This window comes from Jaculus jaculus, chromosome 15 (assembly GCF_020740685.1).
Source record: "Jaculus jaculus isolate mJacJac1 chromosome 15, mJacJac1.mat.Y.cur, whole genome shotgun sequence".
NCBI lineage: Eukaryota > Metazoa > Chordata > Mammalia > Rodentia > Dipodidae > Jaculus > Jaculus jaculus.
In genome coordinates this window covers 41,457,290-41,477,626 of record NC_059116.1, presented here as the reverse complement: position 1 = coordinate 41,477,626, position 20,337 = coordinate 41,457,290, and the positions used below count along the sequence as shown (strand labels likewise).

General features: G+C 36.5%; 1 protein-coding gene across 3 annotated transcripts in view; it reads right to left on the bottom strand.

The window, feature by feature from the left end:
• Nucleotides 1-20,337, bottom strand: part of Rit2 (Ras like without CAAX 2) — a 415,489-nt gene that overhangs the window by 201,888 nt on the left and 193,264 nt on the right. For all 3 annotated transcript variants that reach the window (XM_004665844.2, XM_045135257.1, XM_045135258.1), the window contains one exon: nt 8,875-9,066. In XM_004665844.2, coding sequence (XP_004665901.2) covers nt 8,875-9,066 — 192 coding nt within the window. The remainder of the gene's footprint in view (nt 1-8,874; nt 9,067-20,337) is intronic.

Here is a 20,337-nt window from a genome sequence, read left to right as displayed (position 1 = left end):
TTTTATGTGCTGTGTCTAGAAAGGCATCTTTGTTTCCCCGTATTGAACATTACATTTCAATAAGCAAGGCAGTATGTGTTCTTTGGCTAAGGATGCCCAACAGAGCTAAATTGAAGTTTTGTGTTATTTTCAAATCAAAACTAAACCATCTCTCACAATGTTTCAGTTCTATACCAATCAAGGCAATATTGAATCTGTAGCAAACATAGAATTGTAAAATTGCTAAAATCAAATTACAGTAGTATTTCCATATGAATTTTTATAAGAAATACCTTCCTTCATTGATGATAACATTTGTATTTTCCGTCTTTTTCTCTAATTAAAAAAAAAAAATGAGAAGAGAAAAGAGAATGAATCTTAAACAATAGCATGGCCTCATTTAGACCCTCCAGTAATGTTGATGGAACTATTGGTTTATTACAGGAAAGTCTCCCTTCCAGCCTCAGTGCTGCTGCCCTGTGTCAACTGCAACCTCTAGTCTTCATTTCTGTGGCATCACTGATACCCTGGATGCTGATGATGGCATTATTAATTTTCTGTATAGAATGGTACATTTTAATCACCAGTTTGACTGTCTTAGATTCTGCTTGAGTAGTGGAGACTAGCTTGTTTCCTTTCATTAAGGGTACAGTTAATAACAGTTCATTTTTGTGGATTATTCCTGGTTTCCAGAAAAAAAACACTCAGACTTGGTCCAGCAGAACACCCTGCTTACTGTGATTCTTTCCCTCACACAATTCATCATCCTTAGTGTCTAATGCTTTAGAATAATTACCCACCCACTTTTTCTTATTTTCTCTTCCTCCCTCCCTTTCTTTTTTTTTTTTTTTTTTTTTTTGTTTTTTGTTTTTTGGGTTTTTTTGTTGTTGTTGTTGTTGTTGTTTTTGCTCTTGTTTTCTTTTATTCTGCCCTGTGGCCTGATTAATGAAAAGCTTACATTTGAATAACACTACCCAAGCTCAAACCATTTGAAGGAAATACTAAAACTTGGAGCTGGAGAGATAGCTTGGTGGCTAAGGTGCTTGCCTCCAAAGCCTAAACACCCTAGTTTGACTCCCCCGAACCTACATAAGCCATATGCATATTTACTTCCTTTCATTTTAAAAATTTTATTTATTAAAAAAATAAATTATTTATATTAGAGAGAGAGGAGGGGAGAGAAGGAGAGAATAAGCACATTAGGGCATCTAGCCATAGCAAACAAACTCCAGATCTATGTGCCACCTTGTACATCTGGCCTACATGGGTACTGGGGAATGGAACCTGGGTCCTTAGGCTTTGCAAGCAAACACCTTAACTGGTAAGCAATCTCTGCAGTCCCCCTTCCTTCCTTCCTTCCTTCCTTCCTTCCTTCCTTTCTTCCCTCTTTCCTTTCTTTGTTTTTTCTTCCTTCCTTCCTCTTTCTTTCTACCTGTCTATCTTTCTTTTTAAAACTGAGTTTTTCTACATAGCCTAGCAGACACTTAACTCATGGCAATTCTCCTGCCTCAGTCTTCTGAGTGATGGAATTTCAGGACATCTGTGCCTATCTCTTGCTCATTTTTCACTTTTTGGTATAATGACATTCTAAAGGGCCATGATCTTCAATATTTTCTTTTCCCCATCTTCCCTCAATTTGTTTCTCATGAAATAAAGAAAAGAAAAATAATTTGTTTCATATTCTTTCCAGAAAGGACTTTTTTCTTGCTTTTGAGAAAGATAGTTCTTCTTTAAAGGAGTCAGATGTGTGAAACAAAGGACATATTATAAAATACAGAAAAAAAGGGAGGGATGCCTGATAGGTCTCAGCTAGTACACATATGAAGTCTAAAGTTCACGGAATAAAAAGGTTTAATGTTATGTAGGCTTCAAATTCAAAAGACACAATTGGACAAGCAGAAGTGTCCTGGGCATGTCTCAATGTGGATATTGTCATGTACTTATATACTACAGGGATAGAGAAATAGGAAAGAGAGGAGAGATAGAATCGTTGTTATTAAATGAGTCTTTGGGAAAAATAATCACAAGTCAAGTCATAACCCAGCAAGGATTTTTGATATAGGCTGGAAAGTAGGTAGCAAAGCCAGTTATTCATGTTCTGTGATGCCTCTCTCTCCACTCTATCACATATGAAGATGTATACTGGTTTTGTAGTTCCCTTTAAAGGGCTCAGGGGTCCTCAAGGTTTTCTTCCAGAATAGCAAGTTTCAGTGGCCAGACTCACAGATCTTTTGAAAACATACTTGAAATTCAATCATCCTCATTGGTACTTAAATTAATTCATTTTCTTGTTGAAATAGCTAGCTGTGTTACATGCCCTACATGATATAACCAGTTTAGCACAGTAAGTTGCTCAAAGAATTAATGTCTTTAAATCCCAAGAGCAAGTTACCATCCTGGCAGTAGACGACCAGATAATTTGAATAGGAGAGAAAGAAAGAAGGAACAAGAGAGAGGCAGAAGGAGTTAAGTGAATCCTAATAGTTATTCATCATCATGAGTTTTAGATAGTTATCCTTAATATTTTAAGAACATAAATTATTGCAATTATTTGTAGAGTTGAAGAAATTATAACAGCTCAAATTAAAATATATATATATAAAACCATTAAAACAACACACTGGATGGGTTTAATGCAGATTTGGTATGAAAGGGAAAGTACATAGCAAATATGAAGATATTCAGAAGAAAAATATCCAAACTGTTGCACAGGGAGATAAAACTAAAGAAAATATTTAGGAATGATATTATTTCAAACCCAAGCAACCAAAACATGATATTATAACCCAAAAAGATAAGAGAGAAAGAAATAGAGAGAATGAAAAGTAGAGGAAGGAAAATGAACTGTGAGGAAATAATCAGATGGAGTATAGTGATAACTGAAGACCATAAAAAAGTCAGAAGACAATTGTAATGAGGAGCAGTGGCTTATGAAATATAATGAACATCTTATAACTCAACCTACACATGACAGTCTTTTGAATTTATCATCTTGACTGGAACTTTTTAAAAAACATTTTATCCGTTTGAGAGAGAGAGAGATAATCAGCATATGGGCATGTGGGAATCTCTTGCTTCTGCAAATGAACTCCAAACACACATGCCACATTGATCATGAGTATCAGAGAATCAAAACCCAGCCAGCAGCCTTTGCAAGCTAGCACCTCTAAACACTAAGTCATCTCCCCAAGCCCTGTCTTGTACCTATACACATATATACAATCATGTACATACACACGCACACACATACACACACACAGAGAGAGAGAGAGAGAGAGAGAGAGAGGGAGAGAGAGAGAGAGAGAGAGAGAGAGAGAGAGAGAGAGAGAGAGATTTATTGGGTATACCCAGAAGCCTGACAACTGAGAATTGAGGAACATGCAATGTCAGAGTTTGGACATAGCAGGCTTCCTGGAGGAAGAGCATGGAGACTTGAAACATAAACTCACTAGGCACTTCTGTCGCTTTTTAGTGCTACACTTAAAAATTATAGAAAGATGGTTTAGAGTAAGCTTATGTAGTCCTGAAATTTCAAGGAAGCTATATGATTCCTCAGCACCTGTTTCTTTTCCTTAACTGAAAGAAGCCACCGGCCATCACTGATGTGTTAATTTTATAAATGTAGTCAGTGCTCTATCCAGCCAAACAATTCCATGTAGCATGAGCTAATCAGGTAGGGGAGCAGAGAGTTACCATGTCCTTTTAATTTGAGCAGAACAACCTCTGCTCCAAGGGATGGGATGCTGCCAGTGGAGAGCTGTGCCATGTTACATTCACACAATGCAGTGAAAGTTCTTAGATGACAAATATAAGTAAAACTGGACTCTATAAAATTTCTATCAATGCTGTCATATAACCATTAATGAAACTTATGTTCAAAATTGTGTTTACTTTTAAGTCTTTGCTCATTTCTTTTAACTATTTCATGCAGTACTTAAAGGTTTCACAGCTTCTCTTACAGTGCCCAAAGGGTGAAATCATCTCACATATACCTTCATAATATGTTGACCTTTGCTAAGCTCCAGTAACTCAGAAAATTAGTTTGGTTAGATTTCTGAGCTCCACCCCTATAATTCTAACCAGAACAAGGCCTTTGGATTTGTAGCTCACTAGAAATATTCCTTCTGGTTGGAGACATTTTGAGAACCACCAGTATCACTGGTATGTGGGCTTTGGCTAAAGTTGCTTAGCTGGTTAACACATTCCTTTCAGAATTCTACCTCTTGTGTCCTTATTCCTCTGTTTCCCTCATATTCTTCCTTCAAACTTCTGGCTACTTCTGCTTGTTTGGGCCACAAGGTGCTTACTTCACCCTTATAGAATTACCCTGATGAACCTCCATTACTACCTGCTGGTAAATTGCTACTGGAGGCAAACTAGAGATTGAAGTTGATACATACATATATATATATATATATATATATATATATATATATATATATATATATATATGTGTGTGTGGGTATGTGTGTGTTGTGTGTATATACATTGTGCAGTGGTCCTGACAACCATTATTCATCATATATATATGTATAATATGATATATTATATATATAACATAATATATATTATATATAAATATAAATATATAAATAAATATATATAAATATATCATATATTATATATAAATATATCATATATATAAATATTATATATATATATGTGTGTGTGTGTGTGTATATATATATATATATATATATATATATATATATATATATATATATATATGATATGATGAAGTAAAGGTTGTCAGGCCCGCTGTACAACAGTGAGAGTTTGAAGCATAACATATTACATCTTATCTCTTCTCTATAACCAACTGTGAACTGGAACACATTTCTGAGTGTCTGAAAACTTTCGTTGACCCTTAGTTGATGTGGTGGTTTGAATGGCTGTCTCCCAATAGATTCAGGAGTTTTTTTTTTCAAGTTTGTAATTTGGATTTCCAGCCGCTTGGCTGTAGGAGATATCACTGTGAGTGGATCCTGGGGTCCAGCCCCAAGATGTTAGTGGGGGCAGATATGTTTTCAGTCTAAATGTATTCAGAGTGCTTGAACTCTGCTGGTGTTCCCAGAGTGTGTGTCCATGTGGTCCTGGTGATTTCTTTGTGTGGATTTTTTAAAGTGGGTCAGCTTCTTTCACCTTTATGTAACTTCCCCTGGATCTGTAAGCCTGACATGAATGTCATTCCTCCTATAAACTGTTTCTGGTTTGCAGGTTCATTCCCGTAGTGTGGAGCTAACTACGACAGCTGGATAGGAAACATGTGGGAGTTTCAAGTGGGGAGGATTTAAACAATATGCCTACATTGAGCTTCATTAAGACATCAACTGCTTCCTCTGTGTCAAAATCAGCATTTGCATAGAGCTCTCTCAGACTCTACTTCAAGCAGACAAATAATGACAAAGATCTCTTGAAACACTAAAAGCCATTACTTATGTTTTTGTTTACTGGGTTTTTTTTTTTTTCCCCACAAAAGATCTTAAAGCTCCAAATGCAATGGCAATGTAAGCCTTACAAAATATGGAAGTGGATAATCAGGAGTAGTCCTTGTTTAAATCAACCAATTTCAATGTAGACTGGGAAAGAAGAGCTGCCTAGTGAGAACCCCATCCTGTCCTTTCACTGCAAAATACAACATAATTCCTTTGAGTCTTTACTACTCCAGGAGGCCTTACAAAGCTCCTCTGAACTATACACAATCTTGGTGTCAGTATCTTTTTCCTGTCTTTATTTTCAGATATGGGGACTTTCAAGCCATTTCTGCAATAAAGAGTACACAGAATGTTTTAGCCTCAGTTTTGTCAGTGGGTACAATCGTTTTGTAAAGTCAGTTTCTATGAATAGATTCATTTCTTGAATATTCTCATTCTTTGAATGCTTGCCTCTTCTGGTAAGGAGAATTCATGGTATCAAGATACAGTATAAACTAAAAATCACTTTGAAAAGAAAAACCCCACTCTGCAATTTTAGGAATAATTATTTTCATCACAAGCACCACATCCAGCAGCCAAATCTATACATGAGCACATCATTATTGGAGACGCGGGTAAGTACTTTCACAAAGATGGTAATTTGTGTTTTTATAGTATTTTTTTTTCACTTTCTGTGACTATCATGTTTACTTGGTTATAGTAGGAGAAAAAGTCTGTCAAATCTGAAAATGACTGTTTAGGGTTATTTTATAGTGTTTGCCTTGAATATGTGTATAGCTTGTGATGCCTGTGATTCACATCCACACTATTATGAAGGTTGAGCTGCAACTCACTGCACAGGCCTCCTTACAAGCCTAAGGGTGCCCTGTGAGCTTCAGAGATCAGGGAAATATGGGGAAAACCAAAGCCATCTGCACCTGGAATTCTAAGGAGCAGTCCACCTACAGTACAAAGTGAGATGGTTTCCTAATCTCATATTCACTAATTTTTCTCAGACTCTTTCCTAGCTCTCTTGGAATTCTCTCAAGTACAATGAAGTATCCTGTGATCACACTGGCTGTACTTGCTAGGGTTTTCCCTCATGCTTTTTCCCCAAAGCCCTAAGAAAAATAAAGCATTTCCAATCTTCAGAGAATGAACAGAGACACTACCTCCTTTCTTCTTCCTTTTTGCAAAGTAGCTCAGAATAGATTCACAGATTCAGTGGCTGAAATAAACACGAATCCCTCTTATATAGAAATCCAATCATACAAAAGAACCATGGAGACATGAAAGAAGCAAGGCAGCAGATAGACACATAACACCTAAATATCAAAACTTCTAGAACAAAAGTTAGCTGCCACTTTAAGAAGCTTAGACTTTGAAATAAAATACATCAAAATGCTATGACAAAATGTACTGCATGAAATTGTTGGAATATATTCCCATGTAAAGAATAATTTTATAAGGCTGGGCGTGGTGCATGCTTTTAATCTCAGTACTCAGGAGGCAGAGGTAGGAAGATCGCTGTGAGTTTGAGGCCACCCTGAGACTACATAGTGAATTCCAGGTCAGACTGGGTTAGAGTGAGACCCTATCTCACCACCCAAAAAATAATAATTTTATAAATATTGGCTTTATATGAGATTTTTCAGGGCTGGAGAAATGGTTTGGTGTTTAACACATTTGCCTGTGAAGCCAAAGGACCCAGGTTTGATTCCCCAGGACTCATGTAAGCCAGATGTACAAGGGGCACATGTATCTGGAGTTTGTTTGCAGTAGCTAAAGGCACTGGCATGCCCATTCTTCTCTCTGTCTATCTCTTCTCTCACTTTCTCTGCTTGTAAATAAATAAACAAAATTTTTTAAAGTACCAAATTTATTAAGTTTGAAAATTCACATTCATAAGACACCAAATGTTGGTGAAAGCTATTTATTTTCAGGTGTTTCCTATCTTAAGTGAAAGTTTGGTTAGTCTGTTGCTCTAAGTTGGTTAAAATTAATCACTTGCTAGAATAATGTAAACTATTAAAAGTGAGTTCACATTTAAGGTCAATGCAAATAAAGATAAAGCTCCTCAAATTATAACTAAGCAGCTCAATTTAGAGAATTAGATTTACAAATTTTGATTTGCACGCTTCTTTACACAAAGAAGCAAACTACAGTAATGGAAACTTGTAATGATTTTCCCTGTCCCTGAACCAGAGTAGCTAGGGTAGGGCTGCCTTGTATCAGGGAAGACACCATTACAGAGAATAAGCTGTAATAACCATGAGAATTCTGATGGAGTCATGACCCTGGCTCAAGCTAGGCATAGTTTCTGCTTGTTTAAAGAAGTCATGACAGTATCTGATCTGATATCAACATTGCTAATGCAGGTTCAGTCTGGAGGACAAAAATGGTATACACTAGTAATTTTTTATTTAATCCCAAAAGATGGGAAGGATATATATAGCTGCATGGAAAACTGCTCTATAAATAAGTGATTTAAACCTCTGTCACAGATTCTGCAAGTCGGAAATTCAAAACAGGTTCAGCAAAGAGATCTTTATAATGCTTAAGTATTGGCCAGAATATCTCATGACAACAGAGAGATGGGGCTGATATTAGAACACGTGGTTTCACCCACATATATGGTACCTTGTCAGAGACAGCTACTAGCCCGGGTCTTGCTCAGCCCACAGGAAACATGACTTCTTTCTGTTGTGTTTCATACATGTGAGCATTTCAAGTTCAGAATGAAGACTGCAAGGAGCTTTGAAATCCTAAACCCAGACATCGTCAAATGACTTCTTTTTTCATTTAGCTTTTTAAATATATGTGTGTGTATGTATATATATATAAATGTATGTATATATAAATACATATATAAATATATGTATATATATGTATATATATACATATATATATATATTTGAGAGTGACAGACACAGAGAGAGAAAGAGAGAGATAGAGAGAGAGAATGGGTGCACCAGGGCCTCCAGCCACTGCAAATGAACTCCAGACTTGCGCCCCCTTGTGCATCTGGCTAATGTAGGTCCTGGGAAATTGAGCGAGCCTTGAACCTGGGGTCATTAGGCTTCACAGGCAAGCGCTTAACCACTAAGCCATCTCTCCAGCCCTTCATTTAACTTTTTTTTATAATAATTACCATAAATATAGGTAATACATTATGATCATAATCCCCTCTCACCATTGAATCCCATATTCTTTTCAACTGGGTCAAATGACTTCTTTTAGATGTGACCTTAAAATCGATTTAAAACATGTCCAGTTCTAAGGATGTAAGGGATTGGTAAGGATAGCCACCTTAAATAGCATGTGACATATTCAGGAAGCCAATATAATCTGCCACAAGGGCACATGAAATTATTTAGAAGAGTCATGAGCACTTTTTTCAGTTCTCAGAGTGAATCTTGGAAAGCAGCCATACTTGTACCCTCAGAGAAAAGACAGAGGTAAGAGACAAATGGGCACTCACCTGGCGATTCTGTTCCAGATCAATTTTGTTGCCCACCAGCACCAGAGGGATCTCATAGGTGCGGCGCACCTGGAAAATGAGCTCTTTGAACTTGGCAGCCTCCTGGAAGGACTGGCGATCAGTGACAGAGTAACAGACGATGAAGCCCTCGCCCCCACGCATGTACTGCTCCCGCATGGCGGTGAACTCTGCCTGCAGAAGAGAAAGATGGCTGCTACGGCTTTGGATGTAGGGGACCACCATAAAATAAAATATATTCTTGTGGAATTTAAATGCTTTAGACAATGGACTGTTGATATTTAATCACAGAATGGTAGATTTAAGAGATCTTTGAAAGTTATAGTAAATAGATCATAGATTTAGGATGAGTCTATATATAGGTGACATATTTTGAATATTTTAATGGTGCCACTTAAGAAAACTGAATTTAGATTTGTATGTCCCAAACAGGATAACTCCTTGAACCTGAGAGAGATACTACTTACGTGTTTTAACATCTTCTTACACCTATTCCTTTGGAGTTCCTTAGAATCATTTTTCTTCTACAAACTATTGAAGAAAAATATGACAGTACGATCAAAGGTATTTGGCTTATGTTTGCCAATAAAATTTGATCTGTGAAGGGACAGTGGAGCAGGTCTCCCAAGAATCTGGGGAAACAATCTATCTTTCATTGAAAACTATGCAAACAGAGGCTGGAACTACAGATGAGAGAGGCAGAGTGCTGAGGAAATGCGCAGCAGGTCCTAGAGAGCAACCCCAAGCACAGAAAGAAGGAGGGGAGAGAGGGAAGGGGAAGAAAGGAGAGAGAACATAAGGTTAAATCTTGGCTATCTATCTAGGGGAATTTTACAATGAATATTGTAATATATATATATATATATATATATATATATATATATATATATATATTTTAAATATATGTATACATATAATATATTGTTACATATATATGTATATATACATATACATACATTGTATATATATACACATATACATACATTTTATATATATATATATATATATATATTTTTTTTTTTTTCTTAGATTTATCTCACAGAGGTGCATAAATAGAAGGACCTAGGTTTCTGGGTAGTAGATCACTTTCTACATTCAGTTAATTCTTTCATCTTCTGTCCTATGGAGGACATCTGCTCACAGCCCAGCCCAAACAGTACCAGGTCCTAGCCTACAGACACTGTTATGTCAGCCTTTCAAGTTGCTTTCCATCTATATAAGTACTTCTCAGAATATGAAAATACAGCATTCTAAATTGTGATCTGGAAATGTCATTGAAACTTGAATTGTCTGTTTTTATTTACTGTTATTCTGAATTTACTGCCCAAATTACAAGGAATAATTAGATAAATGAAATGGGAATTTAAAAACTTGGATTTTGGGCTGGAGAGATGGCTTAGCGGTTAAGCGCTTGCCTGTGAAGCCTAAGGACCCCGGTTCGAGGCTCGGTTCCCCAGGTCCCACGTTAGCCAGATGCACAAGGGGGTGCACACATCTGGAGTTCGTTTGCAGAGGCTGGAAGCCCTGGCGCACCCATTCTCTCTCTCCCTCTATCTGTCTTTCTCTCTGTGTCTGTCACTCTCAAATAAATAAATTAAAAAAAAAAAACTTGGATTCTGATGTGTGTGGGAAAAGCCATATCAAGCAATCATAGAACACAAACATATACTAAGAATTTGGCAAAGTGTGCAAGTGACAAAGGGAATTAGGTGGATTTTAGCGATATCTGAAGATAGAGAAAATAGAACTCTTGCCTAGCAAATGTCTGCACAGAAAACTTGTGTATATATATATACCTAATAAGGATTTAAAAAATTTAAATAGATGCAGGAAATCTGGAAAATGGATCCTTGCTTACTCATGGAGAGATAGGGAGGAGTTATGAAGGTACTGTCCTAGTGAGTATTCCAATGAATCTTTTCTGATAATTACTGAGTAGTCATAGTCCTATTGGGTTCAGCCAAGAATGTGAAAGTTGGATGAACCAGTCTCACAGGAAAGAATTATCAAGGGGTAGCAGCTCATTCATGCAGTGTCAATTCAAAAAAACTGATAGTCACTTTACTTGCATTACTCAACTTTTCTCAGCATTAAGTTTTGCTTTAATCCAATCTTAAATTTCACTATGTGAACCATGAAATGTCTGAGAGTCTTCAAAACTCCATACTTTTTAAATGTGAAGTGGCAATATTCAGGCTAACATGCCTTCTCATGTTTCTCAAATTTATAATTATGGTTTATTTTCAAGAAGAATTTGTGAAATCATTCTGGAAACACATTTGATCTTCAAAAAATATACATAAATCTGTTACAGCAGCTGTAAAAGTTTAAAACCATATCAAATGCAAAATAAACTAGAAAAGATCTCTTGTGCAATTTAAAATTCCCTGTTTTGTAAGCTATCATTTTGTGCATTGTTATTTATTTTTAGTTCTTTGGTAGTGTCAGCATATTACCAAACACCTTAGCACCATATTCATATGGCCCAGAAGTGCATAGGGATCATTTAGTCTTCTACTGCTCACTCTGAGGACTTCTTTCTTTTATCACAGAATTGCCTATGTACATGAAAGAATATACTAATTCCAACTTTATAAATCTTCCTTATCAAACTAGATATACACACTTTTCATTTTACCCTTAAGTAATATTTAATACCCATCTTGTGCCATTCTGGTCAGTCCATATGGACCTAATTCCTTTCTGCATGTGCTATAATTAAACTGCTTGTCTATTGACGGGTATTTATATATCTATGGCATATTTTTCTTTCTATTTCAAAAATGTTACAATGTATATGCCTTTAAAATACATACCACACAGGTTCAGGTATGTCTGTGAAGTAGAAATGCTAAATCAAAGAGAAGATTCACATTTACTTTGGAGAAATTCTGTCAATATCACTGCTAATGACATAGTGGCAATAATATTATTGTAAATAAAATTTTTACCTCTTTTCTTCTTCACTAATACTTCAAGAAAAATTATTTACTTTAGAATAAAATAATTAACATTTAAAAATTTTTTTATACTGGTGATTATGCATGTTGCCTACACATTTATATATTTGTACTGCTTATCAACTTTATTTTATTGACTGGAGTTTTCCAACTGTGGGTGCATTTTAATTTGTACTAAATAAAGATTGTCTTGTGAGATTTAAAAAAAGACAATATTCTGGACTATTTCAGTAATAAGTGTTTATGTACAATAATAAGAAAACACTAATATAATTGATAGAGAATAGCAAAGGAGAAGGCACACTATATAAAAGCAAAATTCACAGAAACTAATACTGGGTGAATAAACAAATGAATGAATGTAGAAGTTATTAGCCATGCATACAGTTACATACCAACCATATTAAGAATAAAGAATCAGAGGCAGGAAAAGTGTATGTTCAAAGTCAGCCTGGATTACCTAGTGAAAATTAGTGTCAAGAAAGAAAAGACTTCTGGGTAATGTAGCAGCATAGGAGGCGGGCCAAACCACTTTAGGGAGGAAAATGAGCAAAAACACAGAATAATACATTCTTCTTCTGAAAAGTAAAGGGGTATAAGTTTTTATCAACCACAGTACAGAAGCAAGAGAGACTAAGAACTTTCAGAAAGGAGGAAACTGACCAGAATCCTGCAGAGCTTGCCAGCAGTGCAGGACTGAGCAGAGCACATTGCAGGAGCAGAAACCAGGTGAGGGGGTTTTCCCCTGGCATTAGCCTCCTCACAAAGTCAATAAGGCTGAAGTGGAAGACAGCAAGGGCCAGCTGACCAGCTGCTATAAGGGAATACAAATGGGACCAGTTGAGCAACTCAGGTACTCCAGGCATCCCGTACTGACCCATCCCACAGCCATCAAACCTGTGAACCTTTAGAGGACTCATTCAGTCCCTGACCACAAGGCATCCAGCAGAGCGCTAAGTACACCAGATCCACAGCACAACACAGAGGGATCAAGGTGCTCACTTAGCATTGGTGATATTGGAAGCCATTCCAAAAGGTAAGGGGTCTGACCTATTTAAAAAAAAAAAAAAAAAAAAAAAAAAAAAGCAGGCATATAAGTCTGCCCTGGAAGTGCTAACCTCTTTCCATGTTAGGGCAGGTTATGGGTTACATATTCTTGGTTGGCTTTACCATTCTCAAGCATGCTGTATTTTGGGCTTGATTATTGTGGCCTTTGCTAGTTCCTGATTTACATGGCCTTTGCTTTTTCTTCTGTCATTACTGGGGACAGGAAATGATTCAGACCCAACTTATCTGGAACCCAGTTCCGAACAGAAATCTGAACCTCCCAGTTAACAGGATTAAGAGTATAGAGCAAAACACACCCTTAAGGAGTTTGGCTTTATAAGGTTATCCTTTGTTTTAATCCCCACTCTTGCTTATGTACTCTGTGCTGGTTTTGATTGAATGTGTATCTGTTGTATTTTAGAATTTGCCAATAAATTCCTCCACCCAGCCCACTAGAATACTTGCATATCAGGCAATCTCAACACTAGGGTTACATCTGTTTTATTCTTGGAGTACAAAACTACACTTTGCATCTTAAACTCCTATACTGGAGGTATATAAAATTGTATTTACACAGCTAAGAACATTGCAGACAATTAGAAAACCAAAGCATCAAATTAACTCAGTGTGCAGAAATCTCTGCATTATAATACAAGAAACACAAAGAATCAAGATAAAATAATCCCACCAAAAATTATAGCATGATCAGAAATGATACCCAGTTGGATTGTTTTAGATGAAATGCCTGACAATTTTATAAAATTTATTATCTATACTTAAAGACATCAAACAAATTAAAGAAGAAAACAAAGGAATCAGAAAGAAGACAAATTCCCGAAGGAGAACCACACACACATAAAAAAGAAAGAAAGAAAGAAAAGAAAACAAAACAAAACCTTAATGAAATAAGGAGGTCAATATAGGACATGAGTAAGGAAATAGAAATATTGTACATAAAACAGACAGGCATACTAGAAATGAAAATATAGTCAGTCAAATAAAAAATTCTGTATAAAGTCTCACCAGTATAATGGATGAAGAAAAAAAAAATATCTAAACTGGAAGACCAAGTGGCAGATCTAATACAGTACAACAATTAAAAAAAAAAAAAAAAAGCTAATAGGAAGATATGATTTGGAATGTGGGACACTATGAAAAAATCAAACATAAGAACTCAGTGTATAGTAGAAGGAAGCATAGTAGGCATTTTGAATAAAATCATAGAAGACAATATTTCCCAAAGTGGGAAAGAAATACCAATGTGGATACAAGAAGCTTTTAGAACATCAAACAGAAAATAACCTAGAAAGAACCTTTCCTCATCACGTTATAATTAAACTACTAAACACATAAACAAAAGAAAATATACGGGCTGGAGAGATGGCTTAGCAGTTAAACGCTTGCCTGTGAAGCCTAAGGACCCCGGTTCGAGGCTTGGTTCCCCAGGTCCCACGTTAGCCAGATGCACAAGGGGGTGCATGTGTCTGGAGTTCGTTTGTAGAGGCTGGAAGCCCTGGCGCGCCCATTCTCTCTCTCTCCCTCTATCTGTCCTTCTCTCTCTGTGTCTGTCGCTCTCAAATAAATAAATAAATAATTAAAAATATGTATATATATGGAAAGCAATTAGAAAGTAAAAGGAAGCCAGGATCATAGCAGATTGCTCAACACAAACTTTAAAAGCTAGAAAAGCTTGGAATGATGTATTTCAAGTTCTGAGAGATAACAAGTGTCAACCAAGATTACTTTACCCAGCAAAGCTATCCATCCAAATTGATGGAGAAATAAGGGCATTACACAATTTAAAAAAAAAAAAAAAACAGGCGGAAGGAATATATGACAACTAAACAAACTCTACAGAAAATACTTGAAGGGATCTTTCACATTGAAGTGAAAGCAAACCACACACATGAGGTAACAGGAACAAAAAATAAATCATACTCAAATAATACTTAAAAGAAGAGAATAAAGGGAAAACAGGAAGCACTACAAAACAAGGAAAATGACAAAAACAACTATATAACTTTGAGTAGTAACTTTAATATCTATGGGCTGAATGCCCTAACTAAAAGACACAGGCTTTCTGAAAAGATTAAAAGGCAGGATCCTGGGCTGTAGAGATGGTTTAGTGGTTAAGGCATATATGCCTGGAAAAGACTAAGGACACAGGTTTGATTCACCAGATCCCATGTAAGTCAGATGTACATGGTGGTGCATGCATCTGGAGCTTGTTTGCAGTGGCTGGAGACTCTGGTGTGCCCATTCTCACTCTGTCTATCTTTATCTGTCTCTCTCCATGTCTCTGTCTCAAATAAATAAATAGATAAATAAAAATTTTTATAAGGCAAGATCCTAATGTTTTTCTGCCTACAAGAAACTCATCTCTCAGTAAAAGACAGATACTGTCTTAGGGTGAAAGGATGGAAAACAGTATTTCAAGCAAGTGGGCCTAGGAGACAAGCAGATATTGCTATCCAAATATCTGGAAGGATAGACTTCAAACCAGCATTAGTGAGGAAAGATAAAGAAGGTCACTTTATATTGATTAAAGGAGTACTCCAACAGGAGGATGTTATAATCCTATAGATATATGCAGCTAACATGTGACTCCCAATCTCATCAAACAAGCACTATTAGACTTAAGGTCACAGATAACACCAAACACAATTTTAGTGGGTGACTTCAATACCCCACTCTCATCAATTGGCAGGTCTTCTCAGCAAAAAATAAACAGAGAGATGTCTGGATTAAATGATGTCGTGGAGCAAATGGATCTAACAATTATCTACAGAACATTCCATCCAAATGCTACAGAATACACATTATTTTTTTGCAGAAGGAAATGGAGCATTTTTAATAGATCATATATTAGGACACAAAGCAAATCTTAATAAACACAGGAAAATTGAAATAATTTCTTCTACTCCATCTTATCACAATAAGATTAAACTAGAAATCAGCAACAAGAAAAATTATCGAGCATACACAAATTCATGGACACTACAGAGTACAGTACTGATTGATGAATGGGTCATTTAAGACATCAAAAAGAAAATCACTTTTCCCAATGTAGCAGGATACAAAATAAGTGCACATAAATTAGCAGCTTTTCTATATAGTAACAACAAACATGCAGAAGATGAAATCAGGGAATCACTGCCATTCACAGATGCCTCAAAAAAAAAAAAATCAATAAAGTCACTTGGAATAAATCTAACCATTCTCAGTGAACTCACCCAATCACAGAAAAGAAATCACCACATACTCTCACTCATCTACAGCACCTAACCAGAATCTATTTAAGATGCCTTACATACCCAGCAAGCATCTCATGGACTAGACAATAAGATGGGTGGGGAGGGAGGGGAGGAGAGGGGCGGGCAATGAAGGGGATGGGAAACACAAATCTAGACCCAAATGGCAACAAGGAGGGGCCAGGAGGAGGGGTTAGTACATGGATGAGCCTAACAGTGGTACCAAATTGACTGTATTCACTGAGTATAAAACTAATTAATAAAAAAATATAAAAAACAAACAAACAAAAACAGATCTAGGGAACTAGACAAGAGATAAAATGTCAGCTCATTTTTTTATTTATAGCAAGTACAAACTCTCCTGCTTTTCTAACCTTTAGTGGTCCAGTCACACTAACTGTACCTACCTCTCACCTCCCTTTTCCCATACCAGGAATAGGAGATGGCACAGAGCCAGCACTAACTTAAATATATGGAAACAAACCTTACTGAGATGACCGTATCTTACATTCATTTTCTGAAGATTTATTCTCCCACAATTAATCTGCCTAGTAATCCAGTCACCCCCCACTTTGGATTATTACTTTTCTACAAATTTGTCATTCTTTTCTAAAATGTGATGCAAGCTTTCAGTTTTAATGGCTTCTTTGGGGTTTTTAATCTCATTTTTCATGAGATCAAATATTTAAATATTGATATAAAATAAAATCTGTATGCCTTCCTAAACAACAACAACAAAAATCTAACCAAGGAAGTAAAGGATCTCTACAATGAAAACTTTAAAACACCCTAGCAATATATTGTAGAAGACACTAGAAAATGGAAAGATGTACCATGCTCTTGGATTGGAAGAATCAATATTGGAATAATGTCAATTTTACCAAAAGCAGTCTATACGTTTAATGTCATCCCCATTAAAATTCCAATGGCATTCTTCATAGAAATAGAAAAAAAATCCCAAAATTCATTTGGAAGCACAAAAAAGTCAAATATCCAAAACAAGTTTGAGTAACACAAGTAAGGCTGGAAGTATCACCCCGACCTAATTTTAAGCTATATTACAAAGCCATGGTAAGAAAAATAGCATGGTACTGGCACAAAGACAGACATGTAGGTCAATGGAACAGAGTAGAGGCCTGGGATGTAAATCTATACTCCTATAGCCATCTTATTTTCAACAAAAATGCCAAAAATATGCACTGGAGAAAAGACAGCCTCTTTAATAAATGGTGCTGGGAAAACTGGATAGCCATATGTAGAAGGATAAAAATAGACTTTTATCTTTTTACACACACAAGAATCAAGTCTAAATGGATCTAAGACATTAATAAATGACCTGAAACTCTAAAATGGCTACAGAAAAAAATAGTGGAAACCCTTCAATACATTAGCATAGGCAATGACTTTCTGAATTTAACCCCAGTTGCTCAGGTAATAAAACCACTAATCAACCAATGGGATCTGATGAAATTACAAAGCTTTTCTACAACAAAGGACACTGTGAATACAGCAAAGAGACAACCTACAGAATGGGAGAAAATCTTAGCCAGCTATACATTTGATGAAGGAATAATATCTAGGATATATAAACAACTCAGAAAACTAAATAATAAGAAATAAAATAACCCAATTAATAAAATGAGCTTAGGAACTAAATAGAGTGTTCTCAAAGGAAGAAATATAAATAGTATATAAACATCTAAAAAATGTTCTATATTCTTAGCCATCATGGAAATGCAAATTAAAACTACTTTGAGAGTCCATCTCACTCCTGTCAGAATGGCTTTTATCCAGAAAACAAATTACAATAAGCATTGGCAAGGATGTGAAAAAAAGTGGGACACTTTTACACTGTTTGTGGGAATGTAACATGGTACAGCCACTGTGGAAATCACTGTGGAAGTTCCTGTGACAGCTAAAAATAGATATGCCATGTGACCCAGCTATAGCACTCCCAAGTATATATCCCAAGGACTCTTTCTTACTGCCTTAGAGATGTTTGCATACCATGTTTATTGCTGCTCCATTCACAATAGCTAGGAAACTGAACCAGCTTAGATGTCTCTCAACTGATGAGGGGATAATGAAGATGTGGAATATTTATACAATAGAATTCTATTCAGTGGTAAAGAAAAATGAAATTTGCAGAGAAATGGATGGATCTGGAAAGGATTATAGTAAGTGAGGTAACCCAGGCCCAGAAAACCATATGTCACATAGACTATCTCATATGTGGATCCTAGTTACAAATGTTCAGACTTATGTGTGAGTTGGAGTAAAATTTGGTAGCAGAGGCTAGTAAGCTAGAAAAGAAATATAAGGGAGAGATGAGAGGAGTAGACTTAAGTATATGGTATTGTATGTATGTAAGTAGATGAACAGATCACGGTGGGCGGAATGGCCTAATGAGGTTAGGGGAGGAGATTGAGTAAAAGAAGGTAGGGAGATGATTAATCATAATTCAGGATATTGTGAATAAGTCTTATAATTTACTTTTTTGGGCAATGGCACACCCAGAAGCCATAGACTGTTATTAGAAAAAGTTTGAGTACCAGAGATGGGATACCCTCCAGTGATTTGATCACCAGGGAGGTCTATGATGTCCCCAAAACATTAGAAATTATTCCAAGACTTTTGGCTTCTCACCAGGAAGAGATGATAAGACTATTGCTGAAGAGACCACATGCCTAGGCTGCAAGGTCACCAAAAAATCAAACTGGGGTGATCTGAAAACCTCCTCTTTGCAGATCAGCTGGCAGAATGCTGGAAAAAAGTTGCACTGCATGTAGCCCTATGGGAGACATAAGGCATCACTGGTGAAAACAGTGGACACTGCAAGCCTCAATAATGGCCAACTGGGTCAAAAGAGCCAATGGGTGCAATAGTGGCATTTCTGTTATGGGGAAACCATCTGCTCTCTAATTGGATTGGAGACCCACACTATGAGAGGGAATACATACCTGGTACAGAAAAGCTAATCAAAAGCCTATGGTGGGGGAGATCATGAGCCTTAGGAGTGTAATATTTGTTCTTGTCTGACTAAATACATGCATTATGTCCACCAAATTGTCCTGTAAGCACTTTACTTAATGTTCATACCCATATATAAATGCTATTCTCAATTTTGGTAACAGAAACTTCTCTGTTCAGATGGCAGTGACCACTAGGATGATCCAAAAAGGCACCATAGTGCTGAGAAGATGTTATGGAAGAATGCTCAGCACTAAAATATCTCTATCACATCTGGAAATGCTCAGTGTCCATGGCAGAAGAGGTGACAGAAAGAATGTAAGAGTTAAAGGAAGAGCAAGACTTTTTTTTTTATTAGTTAGTTATGTACACAGTGTGTGTACAGCCATATTGATACCATGTTAACCTCCTCCCTGTCCACCCCTCTCCAAAGGGACCCTTTGTTAGGCAATGTGGGTCATGCATTGTGTTGGTAGCCATCAGTTATGGGGAAGAGGCAATGTCTCTGTGCATAATGTCCCGACTTGTGGTAAGACATCTTACAATGCAATCGTACAGCCAAGAATTGGTCTTGATATCCATGATCTTGCAGAGCCTAGCACTACCTTCACAAGACTCTTATAATAGGAGGAAAAGATAATGACATCAAAATAAAAGAGAAACTAATGGAGAGAGGGAGGGAATATGATGGAGTGTGGATTTGTGAAAGGAAAAGTGAGGGAGGGAATTATCATAGTTTATTTATCTGTAAGTTTGGAATCTGCCAATTTAAAAAAAAAAAAAAAAAACAGAAAGAAAAAAACATCACAAGGCCATGCTCCTGATGTGTTGATTTGAGGCTGTGTGTGGCATTGTTGTCAGTTGTGTTCTCTGTACCTGGAGGCAAAGGATGGCAATAAAAGCAACAGGACCTTCAGGCCTGGTCCTCAAGTCTATTTTCCAGCTCCTCAATTTCCACCTTTGCCAACTGGATTAGCTCTGCCTTGCAGAGCTAAAGAAAGAACCAAATGAAACAACCGGTGAAACTCTGATGAATTTTTAAAATACAATGTAGTTTAAGCCTATTATTGTCATCTTTGGTATTAGTCCAACAAAACAAAAACTTTCTCTGGGAGAATAAGCATGAAATTCTCTGGGAGCTGCAGGAAATGTGGATGTGGCGAGTGTTCAGAGCTCTTTACTGGAAAATCCATAAGATTTCTTTTCAAACAGAGTAT